We start from the raw sequence: 24,651 nt of genomic DNA on the forward strand, positions 1-24,651 counted from the left end.
ACAGGACTAATGACCACCGCGTGGTGATCAGTAGGCTGCCCCGCAACAGCAGGTGCCCCCGCCTGCACATTGCGCGACACGTACTGCACCAACGCCCTATATACCGTAATAAGGGCAGTGTGTAGTACACGCAACTCAGCCACCGTCACCTTGAGGTAACGGGGATGAGGCGTAAATTCGGCTAGTACCGGCCAAGTGGCTCCTGCAATTGATAAAGGGCCCATTCTTGGCGGTATAACCACATGGGGAAGGGTGCCATTAAACCAAATAAGATGCTGCCAAGCAGATATTGGTATTTCTTGTGTCCTATACGGTGTATAGTTCGCTGGCACGGCAGCGGCAGTGTAAGAATGAAAGGTATTATCATCCTCACCCAAGAGTAGAACAACTCATAGGGATGAGCCGCATCGGCTCCCACCACAAAGATGACGTTCATACCAGTGTCCGGCACCCCATACTGCGTCAAATGACGTTTCAGAGCTGCACGGCTATGCGCCGCAATATCCACCGACATTAGGACAACACACACTCGAAGCTATCAGTAGCACAAGGGTTCAATAACCTTTTTAATGATCAAGCTTGAAGGAACCTATATCAATAGAACTAGGTAGGTTTAAATCCGTCAGACTTGTTATCCGGAAACAAGAATGAGGGTGTTGTGGACTAATACAAGCACTACTAAGGCGTTTCAACTCATAGACCAAACGTTAGGTGCGCCATGTTGCAGGGATTCTGCTTATACACAGAACTATGCGTAGAACCCCAGGACCTCAGTGAATTGTGGTGTACCAGAAACTCACCTCAGAACCCAGAACCCAGTATCCGGCTAGCATAAGTGTCCCATTCGTTATCCGAGATTTAGCTCGGCGGTCCCAATGAAAAGACAACCCAGAACAAGCGACTCAGTATACTCTCAGTAATGGTGGGAATCGGAAATACCTGTTCGTGTATTATTCTCACATCAGTCCACAACAATAATCAACAGAGACACGGTGTAAATAAAAAGAGTTTGTTTTTATAGACCACGTGTCCTAAGATGCAGTACTTTGGCTAATACAAGCAGACAAATGATAACCATCAACATCGTTACAATACCATAGAATATAAAAGGGGTGATCATGTTATAATGACAGTGGATACTACCACCTTCCCTTTACTAAGAAGCTAATATTATTATTAGACTAATAGAAGGTCTCTTAGGCTTGAATAGGGGACCCCATACCTCAAAGATCAGCTTAGTGAAATCACATCACAGGAGCATCAGGAGTCTTCTCGCAGGAAGGCTCGTCTTCGGTCTGAATAATAAACATGATGTCTGTGATATTAAAAGCACCAACTTTCAGGTATTTGCAGCTGCTCGTGTGTTATGACTAAATAGTGGGTCGATCAACCTAGAGTGGAAAACATGCATTGTCTAACAACTCAGACTGTTTGTCACATCGTGTGCAGACCAAGGTCGCTGCGCAGAGCTCGGGATGGTAACAACAGATTGCTCTCGTGTGAGGCAAGACTCGAGTCAGCAGTTTGTTTAAGCAATAACATGGGAACGCAGTGTTGTGCGCAAAAGCAGCAAGATGGCTTTCTAACCTCTAACGTGGTTATGCTAACTTAACAATGTATGTACGTATTAAGGGAGTCCTTACTACAATACATGTTTGTTTATTGTATACACCATTGTAGAAAGTATGTTATATTGTTGTTGTTCAGTTTTATGTTTGTGAAACAATTCTTTTATATAATATCAATATATGAAGTTTTTAATATAAATTGTATGTACACTGAGTCTATATTATCATAAGTATGTTGGAATAGGTCCCGTCATTTACTTGAGCAATTGTTTTCTTGGGGGTGTTACTTTTCAGAATTGTATTTTCCCTGCCCTAGGAACTACTATTAGTAGCAGGGGGTTCTTTGTTTTGACACTAGAAGATAACCTTTGCTCCATTGACCTGATCCAAGAGGTGTTACAGGGACTGTTGTTTGCAAAAGCAAGCAGCAGTGATGTTGCGTCTCCCACACAGGAAACATAAACATTTGGCTCTCCGTGTGATGGGAACAATTTGTTCTTTTTCCAAAACAACTCAAATTTGAACTCAACAACACCATTTTTGTTTTATTTTTCTCTTTTTGCTCTCACTGAGCACTATGGCTTTTGGCATGCTCAGTTGGTCTAGCAGGATATTGACTATTTAGAGGACTTATAGAGCTTTTTAAACTTTTGCATTGTTTTTAACACATACTATGTTTTTGGGGAAACATGGTGGCCGCAGCTCTGCTCAGGTCGCTAATGAGCTTTAAAGATATGCGCTGATATGGGTCTCGGAACCCATTCTCACTGAAATCCGGCTTCCTCTCCCCCTCCCTTTACCCCCCTGCCTCGGGGACTTTTCTCCTCTTACCCGGGTTAGGAGCTTGCAGCGGTGCGCAGAGAGATCTGTATGGCCACGGACTTCAGGGGCACGCCGTGTCGATTCCTGCGGTGGGAGGAGGCGTCCCGCGAGTGGAAGCGAGGCGGTACTGCCTGTAACCGAATCCGGGTTGCAGGCGGCAGAGTCAGCACAGCCAGCGCTGGAGTCTACTCAAGTGCCTGGGCTGGAGGTAGTAAATTTGAAGTAAATGAAGAGACTGCCAACCAGGTAGGCGTTATAAATGTCAATTGGCTCAGCAGGGTGGCAGTGGTCACTTGGAGAAGAGGAAAGGGTGAGTCAGGTGAGGCTGGCAATCCCAAAGTGTGTGTTAGTGTCCATGTGCTTGGGAAACTCGAAATTCCTCCTATGTTTAATCAAAGCAAGGGACAAGCAGGTTTGACTTTTTTTTCGTGTATGGAGACAAGTGGGACACAGATTGCAGCCACTGGGCCTCCCATACGTCCTATAGTCTCCCCTGCAGTTAATAGATACACTGCGGGCTAGAGCCGCCCACTCCATGTCTAATACCGCTATTACCCACTCTATCCTTCCCCTCAGAATTTCCCCCCCGATCTCAGGAGTTAGAACTTCAATTAGACCCAATAATTATAAAGGGGGGAACGTAGATACCAGTGCTGCCGTAGAAGGACGTAGAGGCAGGGGTAGGGGTAAAGATAACTCCTTCGTTGAAAACATTTTACAAGGTAATGTCTTCCTCGACCACTAGAAACCCCAAAAAGAGAGGGTCTCAATCGGGCACCCTGGACACCTCATTGGGGGACACCAGCAGTTTGTGTGAAGAAGTTCAGGTGCGACCTGTTCCGAATAAGGCATCTGACACGCCGGTAATCACACAGAACGATACGAAGTTGACAAATGCCCTGAAAGTGCAAAAGGGTAGTCTTGAGGGTGCCTCATCTATGATACATCCTGCAGTAGCGCTAACAAATAGTTTTTCCCCTCTGGCACCGCAAGACGAACAAGAAGAGCAACAAAGGACCATAGAAGAGTCTGTTGAGATGGGAGCCAGGTCTAGATCATTGGCAGATATACTATTGGCTCTTAAAGACAAAATGGCCAGTATATTCTCGGAGATGGCAAGTAGATTCACTGTTTCAGAGGCCAATCAGGCCGCGATACAATCATCCTGTGTGGACTTAGCCCAAAAACTAGAGGATGTCTCTCTATGAACTGGAGTATTAGAGTCTGAGGTACCTAAAATCAAAGAGGCTCTTAATAGTACTATGGCAGACATGACAAAGTTAGTAGCTCAGAATAAAGAGATGAGAGATGACATTGAGCGCCTGGAGAATCAGTCAAGGAAGAACAACCTGAGGCTTATTAATATTCCAGAAGCACTGGAAGGAACTGACATAAAGGGGTTTGTAATTTCCTTATTGAAAGAGACCGTTTTGAAGAACTCCCCCAATGTCGACCTTGTGAAGGAGATACAGCGTGTAAACCGTGATCCATTCAAGAGGAACTTGGCTAAGCAGAAGCCCAGGAAGATTCTGGTCAATTTTTTGACATATACTGTGAAAGAAGAAATTCTGTCTTTTGCTCTCAGAGAGGGATCATTAACTTCTAAGGCTTCCCCAACTCCCTTCTCCTTCTTAATAAGATCAGACATATCCCACATTACGGCAACCAGGCAGTGGGAATTGGGGAGGAGATTGGAAGAACTGAACAGTCTGGGGGCCAAGGCTCAATTGAGATTTCCTGCGGTACAGCGAGTAATGTGGAATAACCACATGTACCAATATTGTACAGTGGAAGAGGTGGATGCCTTTATTGTTCAAGAACGGGGAGGAGTACAGGGAGGGGTGTTTTAGGGAGGGACTCATATCAGCGAGAGTATAGTTTTGACTTTTAAGTAAACTTCACTCATTTTGTTTTTTTATTTTTTGAAGTGTCTGAGCGGGCTGAGGCCAAATAGGCTTGCCTATTAGTAGGGAGGGTTTCCCATGGGGTGAGGGGTTCACTGGGTGGGTGGTAGGAAAGAGGGGGGGAGCACGGGGTGGGGAGCAGTGGGTTAAAATAAAAAAATATATATATCCTCATTCGCTTGTTAATATTAGACCGTCATCCTCTGAGAATGGAATCGAATGGCAGGTACAAATAGGATGATTAATGAGGTAAAATTTATCTCATGGAATGTTAATGGTCTAAGGTGCTCTCGTAGACAAAGATTGGTATTAAAATATTTGGAACTTTCTCCTGCACAGATCTGCCTTATTCAGGAGACTCATCTAAGCTATGTAGAATCCTGTAGTATATTCGCAAAGTGCCCCTGGGTGAAATATTTCTGTCCTTCTGAACAGACAATTCATAGTAGAGGAGTGGTAATATTGATAAAACGGGGGTCAGGGTGTACTATAAAATCAGTCCAGTCTGACAATTCTGGAACGAGTTTTAACATCCAAAGAGGAACAAAACAGGGTTGTCCTATCTCACCCCTGCTGTTTGATATTTACATTGAGCCACTGGCGGAAGCCATAAGACTAGATAACTCAATTACCCCCTTTAAATCATTACAATATGGTAGCAAGCTGGCCCTTTACGCCGATGATCTGCTGTTGTACACAAATAACCCAGAGGAGACTATACCAAGAGTTGAAGCACTGTTAGCTGAATTCGGCACATTATCAGGCTATCTTGTAAATACCTCTAAAACAGAGGTAATGTGTTGGAACAGTGATGGCTGGGAGGGACAGACAAGTGAAGAATTAAAATATCTAGGTGTTATCATTGTGAAAAATTTGGACAAGATTCCACAGATCAATCTTACTAGGATTAGTAATGAGATAGACCGTATTTTTGCCAGGTGGAGAAATCTCCCACTGACAATATATGGTAGGGTCAACCTGGTGAAGATGGTTATCTTGCCCAAATTGACATATCTTTTTAATACTATCCCTCTGGTCTTCCCTAGCAAGGGTATTGATAAAATTCAAAGCAAAATCGGAAGATTTATCTGGGCCAATAAGGGAGCCAGATTGTCCTGGAAAAAAGCTAAGACGCAGGCTTGTTGGGGGGGGTTGGCCCTCCCCGACATTAGGTGGTATTCTGTAGCTTTCCAGTTCAAAAATATTAGGATGCTACTTGTTAAGCCGGGGGAATCATCTTGGGGGAGATTACTGGGTGAAATGGTCATGACAGAGGGTGGGTGTGGGGAGGAGAGCTTTGTGTATAAATTTGGGGCGCCAAGGTTTTTCAAGCGAGTGCGCCTGAAGGTACTATGGGCTGCCTTGGATATATGGGTTAAGGTGAGACACAGATGGGGGATTGGGTATTATTCCGATTTTTCCCCTATCTGGGATTCACCGGGAACTCCGATCTGCCTGAAGGATAGCCTTGCAGTTCCTATAAAAAGTGCTGGTATCACAATTTGGTCAGATCTGATTTCAGAGGAAGGGGTCTATCCTTGGGAGGTATTGAGGGCCCGGGTTGGAAGTGATTTCTCCAGGTTTGAATATATGCAGCTGACCTCTTGGTTCAACGCGGAAAAAGGGGATATAAGTGGTGACTGGGAAACAGAACATCTCCTGCAGACTCCCAACCGCAAAAAGAAAGAAATTTCCCTCTGGTATGGAAAACGTATGGATGCTGATGATAAAGAACTGCCTCCGCAACATGCAGTTTGGAACCAGACCTCCCTTGATGAGATTGCGGTAGATCTTTTTGAACCCTCTATGAAACTTCTGTATAAATATGTTAAACCGGCCAGTTTAAAAAAGAATCACTTTTATGTGGTAGATAGACTCTATTATACACCTGCTAAAATTGCCAGGTTTGCTCCTTCATCATCCCCCAAGTGACCAAGATTGCAATGCCCCGAGTGCCAATGATATACATATTTCTTTGAGTGCCCTATCCTGAGAAGATATTGGAGAGAAGTGGGGGATGCCCTCTGTGATATTTTTAACTTTAACATCAGGATGAATATCTCTTTGATAATCTTCGGAGGAGTTGGAATACTTGGGAACAAGCTATCGCAGTCACAGAGGGGTCTGCTGGTAAACCTAGTATTAGCTCGACGTGAGATATGTATGAAGTGGAAAGATCCGGGTCCCCCTAGGGGTGAGAACTGGTATAAGGCCGCATTTGCTATGGCCCGATTGGATCAGGGAGGAGGCAGGGAAAGTAAGATGAACATCTGGCAACCCCTACTGTCCTGGGGCCTGAACTTGAGATTGATATAACTTGCTCCTGGTGCCTCCGCCCTCCCCTCCACCCCAAACCCCCCCCCCCCCTCTTTGTCCTATGATTACTCCAAGCCTGCATCAGTGGGGCTGGTCTGGTCAGACCTAAGCGAAAACAGTGGCCGCAGGGTGTATAGATCAGAACGATGGCCTTCTCTGTTAATGCTTATTGGTGAGATGAGGATAAAAAAAAAAAATTAAAAAACACATACTAGCAATGTTTTTATGCTTTTTAAAGAACCATATTTTAGCATTTTAGTTTTGTCGTCCAGTCTGATGAGGAGTGGGTTTTATGAGCCCCAATATAGGCCTAGATATTTGCATGACCTTTTACGTACATTTGTCCTACCTTGCTCTACATAACGGCCTTTTACCTAATTAGTAGCCAAATAAATGTTGTGTGGTTTTGTTAGAAATTTAGCCTTGTTTATTATGCATGAGGATTCTTAGTATCACAACAGGATTACCATCTTCTGCATATTAACTCTGTACAAAAGACACCGCTATCGTCATCCTTGTCTGATATGCCCACAGTACCATGACCAATGTAGGTAGAACCCCGGAAGGTACCCTTCGGGTATATAAGTACCACATCTTCGCTGGGCCAACCTTAGGAGAAACTTCTATGCTGACACGAGACGCTGAAGTCCCTGCATGCAGACACTCCAGCACGCAGTGGTTTGACATCCCTCACGGTGTGTCCAACTCGAGACCATGACGAGGTCTTTCGTTCTCTCCCATCAGGTAATGGGGTTGGCTCTTTCATAGGGGGATTCTTGGCTTTCCACCTACATACATGCTAGGTACACTCAGGTACACTAAGCTAGGGTTAGCATCTTAGGAGTGTGCATGATTACTGCCATGTATTTATATGCCTGCATATATTCACTGATTTAGCACCATGGTAGAATTCTACCTGATATTTACTCTATTGGTGCTTGTAATCGTATATATCTGTTTCTGTCTAATGGTTGTTGCAGCACACATATTTTATACTAGAATGACGCTGGTTCAATAAATACTTATTGAAAACGTCCCAACCATTTATTGTGTGTATCTCTCTGAGACACAGTGAGCACGAGTGAATGAGCAAAAAGTATTGTACTGTTTCCACGATCCCTGAGGGGGTCAGGGTAGTCATGTTAGATAGTTGCCAGAAACTATTCAGTCCTTGGTAAGGTTGTGGAGCTTATAGTGGCACTGTGAGCTAGCTGTTCTAAAGACTAACATATCCTTTGTGTCTGAACACCAATCCCTTCGTTTGTGTTGTCTAAACACTCTGATCCTATATAGATTTGTAAGAACTACACGACAGTCCCTGACACTGAACAAAGCTACGTTTTGTGCTGATATGCTCCTTGTGAAAGAGCAGAATGCGTTCACTTACAGTGAAGCCAGCCGATAGATAGAGAAAATTATATATTTTAATAAAAGCAAAAGGTCTTGGTTATTGCCAGAGCTAATTAAGGACCCAATTCTTACACCAAGTGACAAAAGTGCACCTATAGTATGTGTCCTTGTTTTAGTGCAGATTTACGGCTTTCATGAATGCACAAGAATTTACAGAAGTATGCCAGGAAATCGTAGTCCTAGAAAATATTTTTGAACTGCATTTTAGCATGAGCAAATCTGCATGTGTATATTTGCTCATGTGAAAATCTGTTGAGCGTTTACAAGCTCACTTTCTCTCCAACCACTTTTTTCCCCAACCTTGGAAGACGTTTTACTTCTGTCCCTTGTCATAAGTAAATGTCCAACCTCTCTCAGTATGGGAAAAAATTGGAGTAGAGCTGGTAAAACATTCTAAAAACATGCAAGTTAGGTTTTCACACACTCAAAAAGGCATTCCGACTGTTGAACTATTGCTTACCGCTACTTCCTGCACAGTATGTAGATCTGCAGAAAGATGGCAAAATAAGGGAACTGCTAGTATTCAAACCATACTATAGTATGAACCCTGACATAATCAGAGAGCCTATAATCAGAGCTCTTATATAATGAGATTGCTGCCATAATTTGTCACTGTACTATGTAGCACCAAAGATATGAGGATTCTGTTTTACAGGACAAGCAGATTTATAAAGCAACCTGTCCCAAGGACAAGTAGCTATTTTATTCAATTTGATACGCCTGTCTACCTTGTACACCTGTCAGGTATCTGAGTGCTTCTAGTAATTTCCTCACCAAAAACGGTTGTCTATCATTTATGACAACACAATCGCCTGAAATGAAATTTGGTTTGTGATCACCCAGGGGACACTCCTCACTGTCAGAATCTCGTTAAAAAGATTATCAGGACAACCTCAATTTACCTAAAGCCAGTGGATTACTTTGTACTTCAAATCTAGCCAGGATTCCCTCTTATTTGAGTTCAAGGTGGGGAACTTGATCTAAAATAATAACAAAGGAAGTGCACTCAGGGGGCAGTTGTAAGCTAAACTGATGATCATCAAAAAAGGGAGAGGAACTAACTTCAAGTAGATAGGAACTCTGATAGATGTGAGTCTGAGCTGTGCTACAAATAGCAGGAACCATGTTGCCAGTATTGGGTGCGTTTAAAGACTGCATATCAACTAAGGCAAGCACAGAAGCCTTAGCCATTGGAAAAGAGTGTTCTTCAACATGCACGAAAGGCCTTGGAATTAAAGAAACCGTATTAGGCCTTGGGGCCTCAACAAGAGGTGACTGAACATGAGTAGGTTGAGTTAAAGCCAAAATGTTTTCTATTTCCATTCCCAATTACATGAAAATGTCCAAACAGAAAAGAGTTCAGCATTGTCTGCACTTTAGCAAGTATCCCATTACAATGTTCCTTGACAATGGAATCCACAAATGGGGCTTTCTGGCACTCATCCACCTGGATGTTGGTAGTCGGGGAGCGACTTGATTTCTGAGAATTATAGTTTTACACGTGATTTTCTGTTTAGTCGCAGGTTGAGTATTTTTCCATCTTTTTTTTTTTTTTTAAAGCAGATCAACTTGGTTAAGAATGGTTATTGACAGTAACTTCCACAACCTCCGGTGAGGTGTTTACACTCACACATGGGTTGCTAGAATGACCATTACCACCATCAGCATGTCCTGTTGGACGGGGATTAATGGTGAGACTACGATTCTCCTCCAAAGCGCTGTTAGATATCCCTTTGGGGATAGTTAAGGGATCACAGCTCCCCGAGGTACTATTCGTCGGTTGAACAGAAAGGTTTTATTTAGTTTATGAACTCCTTAGACTTAAAGCTCAACCACTTAGTCTTTTATTTAAATCTGTGGGCCTAAAAGTACTAAGTCAAAGACTTACTATTTAGAGGGAGCCCAAGTTTTAAAGGTGGACAGTTTTAATTACTTAGGGGTCCCACTCGACTCCATACTTAAGTGGGCACTTTTGCAGTCGTTAGGAGCACTTCAATTTTCAAGAGTCATTGAAGGGATTTTTTGTTTTGCTTCAATTTTGGGGCACAGTCTAGTGAAAGATATGATAACTTTGTTTAAATCTAAATGTATCTCTGTTCCCTCTTACGGGGTGCGTTTGTGGGGGTATTGCAATTGTAACAACCTCCAGAAAATACAAAATCGTTTTTGGCGTAGACTAGTATCAGTTTCTTCAGGCATAGCTACCTATTTTTATCTCTGATGTTGACCTGACCTATTTAGGAGATCTGCTAGTGCTGGCAACCCTTTTGCTCGGGATACAACTTTGGCAATCAGGTGAGTTTGGTCTCACTAAAAGCATAATCATGGATTGCATGGCCCTAAAGGTGACTCCCATCCTATGGCTAGCTTACGTTAAGAGCACCTTTCTTAGTCTGGGGATACCAAAGATGTATAACAATCCTGAATTAAAAGGCCCGGTGCGGATGCTCAGATAAGGTCTAATTTTTTATGATCATTGCCAAAGCTGTGACTTTATGGATGGCTTCCATAGAGAGATATTTAGCTCTAGCTCCTCATTATGGGCTAGAACTTTATTTGATGCTTGTTGATAATCCCCAAAACAGACTTTACCTAACCCAATTATTTCTTGGGCTATTTACATTTTCTCCTGGCTGTCCATCACCAAGGCACATGGTTTGATAGTCTTCCTTTTTGTCCCTGTGACACTCGTTTAGATCAGTCTACAACTCACCTTATCCTCTTTTGCCCTCTTTATAAATCAGTACGATCACGGTTTTTATTGCCAATTTTACGATCTATCAATTTCAGATCACATAAATTGGGTTTGCAGTACCTTCAGAAACTAGACTCTGTTGAAATGTGCTGTGCAGTTATCAATTTTATTACCGGCACACTTGGTATTAGAAAAAGATATGCCTGTGTATCCTCCCCTGTGGTCTATAAGTATAACGATATCTCTGAACGTTATTAATTTTAATGTACAGTTTTTATGGTACTCCAAAAATGACGTTTTTAATTTTTAGCATGCATCTATCATAACTTGTTCATTTTTATGAGTTTTTACATTACTTTTATAATTTATTGCTGCTAAAATGTGAATATGGAATCAGTTTGATTGATGTCCGTTTATGGCATTATTTTGCTGAATAAAGTTTTTTTGACTTTGACCGCCAATGCATCCAGACACACTATGCTAAATTTAAGAGGTCTCTGCCCACTCTTCCTAGAGTCCACTCCACTGGGAAGAAAGGCCTCTATGGCCTTCCTGGGAATATCACAATAGCTGCCATATAGAAAGCAGCTACTTGGTTCACACTTTCACAAAACATTGTGTGACTGTACTAGCTCGCCAACAAGCTAATGTTGGTCAGGCAGTACTTCGTACACTTTTTCAATCCACTATAACATCCACAGGCTAGCCACCGCTTTTCGGGATGACTGCTTTACAGTCTATAAACAGCATGTGTATATACAGCCACACATGCCTCGCACGGAAAATGTTACTTGCCCTGTAAGGATATGTTCGGGCATGTAGTGCTGTGGATTCACATAAGACTACCGTGACCCATGTGACTGTTTGTAATCTCCTTTACACCTTATCTTTTCCTCTTTTGCATGGACGTTTCTCAATACTTCGCTTTGCTTCACATTTCATGCTCACCCGCTGTGCGGGAAAACAATCTAACAATGGAGTTGATAACTGTGCGCATTACCAGCAAGAAGAGGAGTTACACCACCTCATGACTCAGAAGACTTCTTCGGAGAAAAACAAGTTGCACACATCAGGGCCCAACACTAGATGGCTGGAGTATGTACGGCATGTGAATCTACAGCACCACATGCCACAAACAGATGCTTACAGACTAAGTAACATTTTCCTTATACAATCTAGAGATACATCTTATTTTGCTATTCAATGTTAACATCTGGGTCAGGGGAGAATATTCCTATGGGGATTGCCGGCTTGTCTTCATGTGGATGGATGAAATATGTGGAAATGTCCTGCGAGATTTACTCAGTGCGCAATTTGCATTCATCTAGAGATATAAAAGCCCCATTCAGGAACAAATGCCCCAGCAAGCTGAGTTCTCTTTTTAGAAGGGCACTCATCAAAAAGAGCACTAAAGTGAGTGGAAGCAGAGAATTATCCGTAAAGAATGTGTTAGTAGAGTAGAACACTTCAATTAGCACCTTAAATGCTAATGCATGTTATGGCAGTGTGTACATCTGAGTATATGTAAAGGGTTAGAGAGCCTAGGTTGCGTAATATATAAAATGGTCTGTAACAAGCCTAACTCAACTTGGTCTTTTTCCACTATTATATGTGGCAATGGGTGCCCATGTTTAACCAGTATCCAGCAAAGTTGGCTTTTGCCACCAAATGCAAGTCTGGCACTCCCAACCTGCACCGTCCCATATCACTCTTGACTGTTTCCCCACACAAATCAATTTTCTGAGAGAGGATTACGCGTTAAGCGGGACTAGGATATTCACAAAGAGGTAAAGGAATTTAGGAAGAGCTACCATTTTCTTACGATTGCGATCCGCAGGGCCATTGATAATGGTTGTGTAAGTGGTGTTTCAGTCTGTGACTTTAGTTTTTCTACCACTGGGCCATGATTGTCCTGTAGTAGTTTTATTTTATTTTTAATCTGAGCTCACTTTTATACCCAGGTACCTGACTGAAGACACACCATTTCAGTGGATATTCTAGTGTCGATTGGAGATAAGCGGAAAGAGCTCCATTTTGCCCCCAATCATTGATGATCCAGTATATCCTCCAAATTTAATAATCTGGTGTATGAATGGGGCTAAATTTTCATTAGGACCCTTAACAAAGAGTAGAATATCATTTGCATAAAGGGGCAGCAGGCATAGGTCTGTAGGGGCAGGATATTCCTCTGTGCGCATGTTGTTGTCCAAGCTTGCACACCAGCGGCCCAAGTGCCAGGGCGAATATAGAGGAAGAAGGGGGCAACACTGACTAGTGTCTCTACTATGTGAAAATGGTGTAGATATAATATTGTTAACCTGTATCTTCCCATGGGATGCTGAGATATAATGTAATTATCTAGACCCATGCGTTCTGATAGAGACCAATTCATTCTGATGTAGTGTGTAAAAATGACTATTTCAAGGAGACAAACGCTTTTTCAGCATTAAGAAACGCCTTCAACCTCTGTGTATATCTGCTGCATTAAAGCAGAAAGGGGTTTTAAATGATGTAATGTAGGTCTACCCGAGATGAAACTGCCCAGTTAAGCGAACACTAGTCTGTTCATGTGTGAGGCAAACCTAGTGCAAATGATTTTGGCCAATATTTTATTGTCTAAACTAAGTAAAGATAATGGCTCGTATGACTGGCACTTTAATGGGGTTTAAGAAAGGCTACAATTTTTGCTTCTATCTAAGACTAGGGTAATTGCCGCTTCTCATGCGCTTTTTTGTAGACCCGTCCATCATGCCCTTTGGTATCTCTTTGTAGACCTATAGTCAGTGAAAGGCTAATATTGATTTATATTGTTTATAAAAATTCTGCAGTAACCCCAACCAATTTGGGTGCTTTAATCTCCCACCCAAGCCAGAACAATGCCAGCTAGATATTCGATAATTTCAGGAGTTGTTAAATGTGGATGTTTATAACGAAGTAGTGTTTCCTTTTAGGATTCTAATGGCTAGCATATAGATTTATAATGAGTGTTTATATTGAATAGTTTTTTTCTCTTTCTTTTTAGGGCTGATGATTTGTCAAGTGATTTTAGTCTTCAAGGCATCCCTGTACAGTCTTTGCATGGCAATAGGGAACAGTGTGATCGGGAACAAGCATTGGATGACTTTAAAAAAGGTATGTTTGCGCAGAGCATCAAGTGCACAGCAAGAGATTAATATGTGCAAGTCATAACTATTTGTTCAAAAAGATGTCATTAACAGATGTAGATGCTCAAACTCCATAAATACGCAAAATATGCCAGCTAAGGTACCTACAGAATGTTAATTTCTCTCAGCCCACTTTCAAATATTCCAAACTGTTGCGACATTTTAGACTGTGTAAAGTTATGCTCATTATTGTATACTTTTAAAGTGAAACATTGCTTTCATGATTTACCTTAAAATTCTTACATATACAGTTGCTACAAGATACAAAGATAATGGTGACTATGCCATATATTTGCACATCTATGTAGAAACCAAAGTAAGGGGGTACAATATCAAAAGAGTGCAATATTCTTTTGCTGACTGGTGCTCACATGATATGGTCACTCTGTCACCTCAGGGTGTTACAACCGGCCTGGAACATCTGCTCTAGGGCACAAAACTAATAAATAATTATACTGAAGCTCAAATATAGACAACGTCCAGACAATATATAAACGGATAGTCCAAAGTAAGTTCTAGTAACTTAAAATGATTGGAACTTGATTATTCTCATACTGCTTTCGATGTCCATCGATTCTTTACAATTTAGATGAATGGATACACATATGTTGTTTAATTGTGTTTAAAAACGCAGAACTGAATTTTAAGTGTATGCTAAATATACCGTCTAAAAGGCAAATAATACCATATTTAACAACATCTTGTGCAGCAATTTTTTTTCTAGGAAGCAAACAAAGTTCCTTGTGCGGTTTGAATAGAAACACACTTGTTGGAAACCCCCAGAAATGTCCACATTGCTAGTAAATACTAGAACCAATCAAGTGCATTCCTTCTTGTAGGTAATAGCATTTAAAAAAGATATGTGAACTTTATATATACATTTTACTATAACGTTCTAGAATCAAGAACCGACTTCTTTCTTTGGAAATCAGGCACTGCACCAGAGGTTAAAATCTAGCATGGGCTCTGGCATAAACACAATAATAAAGGGTAAATGTATGTTACTACTATGTTCTCGAGGCAAGCTGTTACTGTGTGTTGTTTATTTAATGTTCAGAAATCAGATTTTAAATGCAAATGTTCTTGGCTATCGACTGTTTGACTGGTTTAGATTCTTACTTACCTGTATCGTGGGTCTCTTTGCTAATAACTTCACAGTACCCTTTTTACTTCTGGCTAAAAAGCAGCCTTAGATTATCATTGCTTTTTGTTGTGGGGTCTTTAAAAAGTGGAATAAAACATAGAGAGAGACAGAATGTGGGCTTTGGCTCCACCCTCTTCAACCATCAGCATTCATCGTTTGTCTTTGCTTGAATGGGCTGTTAATTAAGACCATGGCATTTCGTTTATGATTACATGGACTTGTTTGTAGTCCCACTAAAGTTTGGTGATCGGGTATCAAGTAGGCTTTTTCATACTATATATGTGACATGAACTCGAACTTGCAATAGAGAGACAGTTTGTGATTTTTGATGTCTTTAGTTTGCTAACTCATTAATATTTTAAATGCTGATTTGTGGTTTTTTTTTATTTTTTTTATAGAGGTGTGTGCTTTTAGAATGCCTTGGCTGTAATCAAGACGGTCACTAACAGCCCTTGTGCGTTCATTTGCTTTACTTTACTGAGATTACATTTTGGATTCACTGCTTATTTTTGTTCAAAATGTACGTGCTATATTAACTTTATTAAAAATACAAGGAAAACACTGACCTTTTCTCAAAACGAACTACATAAAAATATTTTGTTTAGGACTTAAGTTTGCCACTTTCAACACAAACTTAATCTTCTGGGTCTTTTTCTTAACACTCTTCTTGGAGGTTACTGCTTTATTCTGTAAATGCAGTCTATTCAACTATGGTCATAATCCTAATTTCCATATTGCTGTCACCCTAGATGATGTGATTGCTTACTGGATGTTCTTTCTTGGACGGCAGTGGGCAACACACTCAGTCACACAAACATTACCAAACACTGCCCTTATTAAAACATTTCCAAACACAGCACTTATTAAAAAGCCAAAATAGTGTCTTATTTCATGTTTGTTGTTTGCAGAGTTTGCTATATTACAAAGTCTCATTTTATTTCGATCAGTTGATCCAGTGTGAATGAAAATGATGGGAGTGTTGTGTGCATTAGAGGTAGCATTACCATTGCTGTATAAGCGCTTGCAGATATACACTGCCTCACTGCAATCAGACTTCATAGTTGGTTAATTAAGGTGTATTAGGAACCTGTAATCTGCAGTGAAATGAAGGTCTGTAGACAACTGAATCTGAAGGGAAAAAATCAGTTGAGCATAGGAAGAGACAAATTCTCAGAAAATGTCTTTGTGAAGATAACTTCTTGAAAGATTAATAGGTTGGGGAAAGTTCCAATTTTATAGTGAAAACCTAAATGTTGAGACAAAAGTGAAAATAAACCTTTGTGCCTTAAATAAATTGTGACTTTCTTTGACAGGGAAAGTTAGAATACTAGTAGCTACAGATTTAGCATCTCGTGGACTTGATGTTGAAGATATTACCCACGTTTTTAACTTCGATTTCCCGCGTAACATAGAGGAATATGTTCATAGAATCGGCAGAACAGGAAGAGCTGGGTAAGCAAGGTCTTGCATTAAAGTATAAAATGTTATTGTTTCTAATAATTAAAAAAGGTTATTGTTCTACAAAATACATTGATCAAGCTATCAATGTGATTACGTAAGTTGCAATTAGGATATCGGGTAAACCAGTTAATTTTTAAAAGAATGAGTGCTGGTGGACAACGCTTTGCTCAGAAGCCTGCGTCCAGTGCAATTAAATGTCGGTACGCCCAATACCAAGGGTGTTGTAGTCCTGCATCCACCGTATATTTCTTTAATCCACTGCCTGACGCTCCCTGCCCCTTTATCTTATACTTACAGGTTCTTGTTTTCACCCTTTATGACAGGTTTGCCATCTTTCCCTACCTGCTCATTTCTGCTTTGTGTTTTCCCCCTCTCTTGCTCTCTGTAAATGTCTGTTGTAGATAAAAATTTGATAGTCCCCAAAAATGAGCGCTGGTGGCAATTAGTGGTGGGGAGAGGATGTGGCGTAACAACCAGAGATGCCTACTTTGAAACTGTCTGCCTCGGCGCCAGCTCAACATCCTGTGATTCTGGGCAAATCACATAATCTCCATGTACCTACAAAAAAATGTGTGTCCTTATGTAATGTAACTGGTGCTCATGCAAAGTGCCCCAAAGCTTTGGGTCGAGTTTGTGCTATATAAAAACTGCAAAAAATACAAATAAACCACACTGGCTCAAATTAAGCATTGTGTTAAACACATGGCAAAGACAAAAATTTCCAAATAAGAAATTCACATATAAAAGCTTTGTATTGACAGATCCGTGACTCGAGGTACGGTAGACTGAAACATTTTGGTAATTAGCTGCATTGTGTGATGCCTTTTGTGAAAAAACGAAAACCCTTTCTCACTTCTTTTGACAGGCTTCATTATTGGGTTCCTTCTCACCAAGACCAAAAGCTTTGATGCAAGATGGGCTCCCTTTTGTTCGTTTTGTGAGGGTTTGGTGTATGTATGTGTTATGTAAAGAACAAAATGTCACTATGAGTGGTTCGCAGAAGCAAAGGAACCTAGAAATAAAAATGCATAGACAGTCTGAACATCCCTTTTAAAAAGCAAACAGGGTGGAATGTTACGATGGAAACCCCCGGTAGTGTCTACATATTACTATCTTCTGTGAAGCCTATAAAAGCCGGGGGCATTCGGTGGGATGGGTTCCTATTGCTAGCCCTACACTTCAGTTACTCAGTCAATGGCATTCCACCAATGCTGTTAAAAAATGATCCGGATTACTGGAGCAATGCACTTGAACCTGTCTTTAAGTACGCAGTCAGAAACTCTATAATTCCTGAGTCATGGAGAGGCTCAATTATAAGCCCAATTCATAAACAAGGAGCAAGGTCTGTGCCGAAAAATTACCGCCTGATAACCCTGAATGACATCGACACCAAATACTTTGCAGGGCTCCTCCTAAACGACCTAACCACCTGGGCCGAAAAGTATCATATAATACCTCCAACACAAACAGGATTCCGGAACAGGCAAGGTACTATAACCAACATAATGGCCCTGACCTTGCTCATGGATGCAACTAAACAGGGAAAATACCCACTTTTTCTTTGTTTTATAGTTTTTGTTGCATTATTCGACCATGTCGACCGAACAAAACGTTGGCAAAAACTGGATGGCTGGGGGAATCCCTCCAACTCTTTTACACCAACTAAGGAACCTCCACACCAACACATGGGTCAGGATAAAGCTCGGCGAAGGACTACATATATCAAAAAAAATCCTCACTACAAAAGGGCTTAAACAAGGGTGCGTTCTAGCCCCCCTGCTATTCAATCTTTTCTTAGCAGACCTTCCGGGGGAGCTGAACAGCTGTGTAGCCCACGCCCCAAAACTAGGGAATTCCACCCTGTCAAATCTGTTATACGCGGATGACCTAGTCTTGATAAGTAGGACCCCAATTGGACTCAAGCATTTACTGAACGTAACTTACAAATTTTCACAAGAAAACGCACTAAAAATAAATTTTAACAAAACAAAAATTATCCAGTCAATTATCACAAGAAGAAACATCTCAACTGGTTTCTCGACGGTCATAGTTTGGAACAAGCAGTAAGCTACAAATATCTAGGGGTAATATTGGATCAAAATCATTCATCAAAACCGCAAATAGAATCCTTGTGGAGAAAGGGGGTAATGACCTGCCTAGCCATAAAGCTCCTAAAGAAGCTTTTACCGGATCTGATGTTTGACCCCCTGTTAAGGTTCCTGCAAGCTAAACTCCAGCCAACAATAACTTACGGAAGCGAAGCACTGAAGGGAAAAGATGCAACAACCCTTGATAATCTGATATTCAACTCTTATCGAGCGATCTTTCACCTCACCAGAATGGTTTCCCTGGCCCAAATACGTTTGGAATTTGGGCTTCATAAACAGTCACTGGAACGCATGGGAGCATATGTGAAATGTTGGCATAAAACCAAAGGCGACGAAAAAGGAACCCTGAATGTCCAACTTTGGATGGAACTTTCCCACCCAGGAAAATCACCAGCAAGCCTATACCTCCAGGAATCTATTATACATCTAGGTTTAACAGACTTGTGGGACGTCCCAGAGAATCATTTTACATTTAAAAAAATCTGTAACAAAGGTAATCCGCTTACTATCCGCAATAGATGAAAAAAAAACATTAGCCAAACGATTGCATGGCTGGATGGTCCTAAACACATTCAAAATGCTAAAACACCAGCTCTACCTGAAAACTGGAATAAAAAATAACACCAAAGAAAAATTCCTAAAACTCCGGCTGGGGGTTGGCCCCTTTAATCAATTTATGCCACCTTGGGAGAGAAAGGGAGGAGTCCAGCCTTGTCGTTTATGCGGCAGCGTTGTTGAAGACGCAATTCACATCATATGCACCTGTAATAAGCTAAAAGATATAAGGATCACCCTGCTAAAGCCAGCGTTCAAACAGTATGGAGCCAGATCGTACAGACAAGCGGTAATGTTGTGTTTCAACCCTGAGCTGGTCCAGCTAAACTGCCGGCTAATTAAATATCTTGACATAACTGCAAAAAGACTGAAATACCGGACCGAGCAGCCCAACTATTACTTATTACAAAAACTGACATAATCATTACAAGATCGGACACAGTCGAAACAATACTTAGTCAATATGACTAACGTGCAGAATGTTTTAATAATTTATGCATTTTTTTCTAACGTGTTGTAAAATTTTACAAATCACTCTAATTATCGTTGGTGACAAAAAGTTGGGAATTTTTATGATGATTTTATCAAAAACTGTAAGATTTATTTTTTTGTTTGTGCATGCAATGGTTTTAATTAATCAAGCATAATAAATAAACTACCAGTCGATGTGGTCAGCCAATGGTGAAGAAAGGAAAAATCAAACCACGACCATTAAATCGTATATGTCCTTGGAAAGTGATTCTCTTGACCTGTAAAAAGAAAGCAGATTTTGCAAAAAGTCTGCTTACTATGTTTTTATGTTGATATTGACAAGGAGGACACTTGAAAACTTCCAACCCTTATACACTGCAGTGATTATCCACCTATTGGATTACGATACACTGCAAAGCCACTCTTATATGTAGTACTTGCCCACCCTTTTTTGATCACACACACTCCCCGTGAAAGGGCACACTATGCAAGTAATGGAAGGCAATTTGCCAGTCCGCATAGTAGCAAAGTATTAAAACGTGTCCTTATGAAATGAAGCAGCAGTGCAGTTTAGTTAGATCGGGTACATTTGGCTGGGTGTATATGTTTGCTTCCTGTCTCCATGATTAAAAATGCTTCATTTTCAATTTCTGTATTTTCCCATCCCAGGACATTAACCCCTTCCATGCTGCGCGAATTCCGCCGCTGTGCTGACGGTTTCTTGCGCGGGCGTGGTCATGACGGAACGGTTCCGTCATGAGCACAGCTCAACCGTGGCTCATGACGGAACCGTTCCGTCATGGCATGAGGGTTAAGATCTTAGTGTTCTGAGTAGATAATGTGTATAATTTTCGTGCATACTTGATGGTACTCTTCTCTTTAGGCACTCCTTTGGGAGGTAGCTGTGTTTTCCTTGCTTTCTCCCTCTTTTGCCCTCCCCACCCCGTGTGCTCTTTTCACCCCCATCTTCACACACCTCCCATGTATTCTTATTTTTCTTTCTTTATTTTAATTTTTTAATTATAAGCGCAGACACTTTGCTGAGTTGCTCGCTCTTGTCTCTTCCTCCATTGCTCCCCAATGCTGCCTGTCCCAGTTCCCCATCCAGCACTGAAAAATGTAAATAATACTTTTACTTATTTTTCTTTTTACTCTGAACTGGCAGCTATAAAGTGCTGCCAGGCCTGTCACTCGATGTTTACCACTTCCCCACTGGTTTTACATGGCCGACTTTCGTGTTCCATTGGAAGATTAAAAACGTCTGTCTGCAATATTATGCACATGTCATGTTGCGTGCGTGCACATCGGCAGTGGTCTTGAACTGGCTTTTCTATAATGAAAACTTCTCTCCGGATTCCAAGCTGATCTTGACATATGCACACACGTGCAGTTGGAAAACAATTGTATTGGCAAAGGTAACACATCAGCTTTTTAGAGGCGAGAGCTATTGGCTTTGCAATTCTTGGTAAGGACTTTACCCAGGGTAAGCGCAAGACATTTTTCTGCCTCAGGCAAAGTGATTTTATGCAACCCTCTACATTAGCTATGCTGTTAGTTTGTGCTTGTAGAGGCAGTCTGACCACCCTTCCCCCCCCCCCCACCCAGTTTAGCTGTCTAAGCATCCTCGTAGCAGCGTATTACATCGACTCTTGTGAATGGTTAATTTTCACATTGGTGTAGGCATAGCTGACAATTTACCCCATGTCATGTGTGACAAATGTGGCAAGTCCTTAAATGTTTACTAACCACACCTCACATTCTGGGACTCTAAAGCTCACTTTTAGAATTACAATGTATGAGATCAGAATACACTGTTGCAAAAGGCAGGGCTGTCTGAAGATGTCAACCTGGACCTCGGGCGACTTGGCCGTTTATTTATGGTGGCATCGGTGTATTGTAGAGAGCAGCAGTGTGATCTTCAAAACATTCCAGAGCTCTGAACCTCTGGGCAACCAATGAGCAAGAGGCAGTACTGATTACGCAGTGGCATTTCGTCAATAGGTTATTGTTCATGTCTTAGCTTCTTTATGTGCACATAATACTTCAGAGGAGTGCGTTGCTAGTATGAAGTTCTTTATAAAAGCTAAGCCTTTCTGTAGCTTCCTGTAGAGCTCCAGAGGGTCCACGTTCCTTGCTAGAGTAGCTGATCCATTTACTAGATTTGAACGACCCTCTCTCAGCCATTGAATTGATATTTATTTCAATCACAATTTGGCGAAGCCCAGAAGAATATATCTCTCTCATCTCATGTTATTGACTGAATGCACCTGTCTGCTTGTAATGAAGTGCTTGCATTGCAGAGCATGAAGGACTATTTTACTTTTCCCACCCTCGCCCTCAATTCACCCCTCCTTGCATTTTCACACCTAATGATTGCTAGTTTTCCTATAATCGCTCTTTCCTTTGTTTTTTTGGCTCACCTCACTTCCAAATTTCCCCCAGTCCTCACTTTTTCGCCTCTCTCTACCTCATTGACTGCAGGCTAATTGTGTTTCTGCCCCTCTTTCCCTTGTTGACAGAGCCCATCCTTTCTCTCTGGGCTTTCCCCAGTTGCCCTTGCTGCACCACTCACCATGACTGCTCTTGCTACTGTCGATCTTTTTCCCCAGTCTCTTTGAACTATTGTGTGTGGGAGTACATTGTAATGGAACCTCAACAAATATCCACCTTGACCTTGTCCTGCGACCTCCTATTATTGCAGGCTTCCGTTGTGTTTTTAGGTTTCACTATGGTATGTTATGTTAATTGAATTTATAAGGCGTGCAGCTACCCCGAAGGGTTTCCCAGCGCCAACCTGAAAGGAAAAGAAACAAAACTGGGGATTGCTGATTAAACAACCAAGTTTTCAGACATCTGCGAAAGTTCCCATTAACTGTTTCTTTTCGCAATGACAAGGGGAGGGAATTCCACAGGAAGGAACCTAGGTAAGCAAAAGATCGACCACCCATGCGCGACAGTCTGATTCTAGGAACAGAACATTTTACTTGAGTCGTAGAACTAAGAGAGCCTGCAGGCATGTAAGGATGAACTAGGGATTGAAGGTATTGAGGGGCTGTACCGGTTTTAATCTTGAACATGTAGCTCAAGGCTTTGAATTTAATTCGATTCTCTACCTTGAGCCAGTGAAGATCACGCAGAAAGCCTGAGCTAGAGGCACCCCTTTGAACCTGGCAGAGCAGTCTGGCGGCTGCATTCTGCACCACCTGCAATTTTTGCGTCACATCTTTATTAACACCCAGGTACAGGATGTTACCGTAGTCCAGCCTGGAAGTAACAAGGGCCTGGACTACGGTTCTCTGAGTGGAGCAGGGCAGCATCCAAATAATTTTCTTAAGCCATTTAAGGATGGTGAAGCAAGTAGAGGCCACCTTCACGACTTGCTGTTTCATTGACAGCTGATCATCAATGATGAAGCCCAGATTACGGACTTGATAATTCGGCTGGGGTAGAGCGCCCATTTCGGGCGGCCAGTGCTGGGTACCCCTGAGATCTTGTTTTTCCCTTAAATTAGGACTTCAATTTTTTCTCTGTTTAGTTTTAGAAAGTTTGCTTGAATCCAAGATACAATTTTACTTAAACCAGATTGGAGAATAGTTGACTCAGATTCCTGCACTGCGGAGAGGGAAAACATTAACTGGGTGTCATCCGCATAAGAAAATAGGGGCAGTCCTACCTCTTTGGCAATTGTCGCCAGACGTCTAACATAGACGTTAAATAATAGAGGGCTTAAAACAGAGCCTTGGGGTACTCCATACGGGGATGAGTGAGTTTTGGAACTGGCTGTGGAAGAAAAGACCTGGAACGTATGGTTAATCAAGGAGGAGTCGAGCCATTTGAGTGCTGGGCTGTCAATGCCCAAAGATTGCAAAGCTTTCAGTAACACGGTGTGTGACTCCATGCCAAATGCGGCTCTCAGATCGAGTAAAATGAGGTCCACTGTGTCCCTAATATCCAGACGGTGGCGAAGCATTTAGTTGCTTCAGTGGAGAAACCTGCTCTAAATTCAGATTGTGAGGGGTGTAAGAAGTTCTGGGGTTCCATAAAGTGTGACAGCTGCGCGTTAATATGCCTTTCCAGAACTTTTGAGAAGGCCGGAAGCAGTGAAATTGGCTGAAAATTGGAGAGTTAAGAGGGATCAGCATTAGCCTTCTTTAGAAGTGGGAGAACCATTGCATGCTTCCATTCAGGTGGGTCTATTGCTACCTGTAGGGAGGCATTAAGGGGGTCCATAATTAGCATAAGTGAAGGCAGCTCAAGCTGCTTCAATATGGAAATGGGGAGTAGATCACAAGGTGAGCCTGATTTTAGGCCACCCAAGAGCTGCTTAAAAGCGTCCATGTCCAAGAGAGACCAAGGTTCCAATTTAATGGTGGATTCAGTATTCTTGCAGCTCACAAGTCCAGTATTTTTTTTTTATTTTTTTTATTGAGAGTTCAAATATAACAATACAATATAGAAAAAAGTATACAGTCGAATCCGATTAATACAGTGCGAGAAAAAGAGTACTGAAAACATTCATACAGATTGTCATTTTAACATTTAAATTATAAAGTGCAGGGTTGTATAGAAGCAAACGATCAATCAACTGTCATTAATATCCAAGAGATTTTGTTAAAATAAAAACAGTACATAGTATTTAAATACAATGAGCGTCTACTCAGTTGATAATCCAGAGCTGAATTGTAAAGTGCAGTGTGCGAAATCGAGACAGTCGTTATAGACTAGTAAACAAATAGATGTTCTCGCAGAAATATAAATCTAGTTAAGTAATAGCAGCACAAATTTAAAGATCAAACACCCTCCAATATTTATCATATTTTTTAAGGGCCCCTGATCTAAGAGCATATTTTCTTTCCCTATCCTGGATTCGGAGTAGTTTTGTCTTCCATGCCTGGAAGGATGGAACAAGATCTGTTTTCCAGGACTGTAATATAAGGGATTTAGCTATTAGAGAAGCTATAAAAAGGGACTCATCATGTTGGGTATGGATATGAGAGCAACCTAGGAGGGGAATTAGATCATCAAATACAATA

The 24,651-nt window shown here is 41.5% G+C and overlaps 1 protein-coding gene across 2 annotated transcripts in view; it reads left to right on the plus strand.

Annotated features, from left to right (window-relative positions):
* Window positions 1-24,651, plus strand: part of DDX43 (DEAD-box helicase 43) — a 1,041,849-nt gene that overhangs the window by 463,510 nt on the left and 553,688 nt on the right. For both annotated transcript variants that reach the window (XM_085610941.1, XM_085610942.1), the window contains exons 13-14: window positions 13,738-13,847; window positions 16,337-16,475. In XM_085610941.1, coding sequence (XP_085467067.1) covers window positions 13,738-13,847; window positions 16,337-16,475 — 249 coding nt within the window. The remainder of the gene's footprint in view (window positions 1-13,737; window positions 13,848-16,336; window positions 16,476-24,651) is intronic.

The sequence above is a fragment of the Triturus cristatus genome, chromosome 6 (genome assembly GCF_964204655.1).
Source record: "Triturus cristatus chromosome 6, aTriCri1.1, whole genome shotgun sequence".
Classification (NCBI taxonomy): Eukaryota; Metazoa; Chordata; class Amphibia; order Caudata; family Salamandridae; genus Triturus; species Triturus cristatus.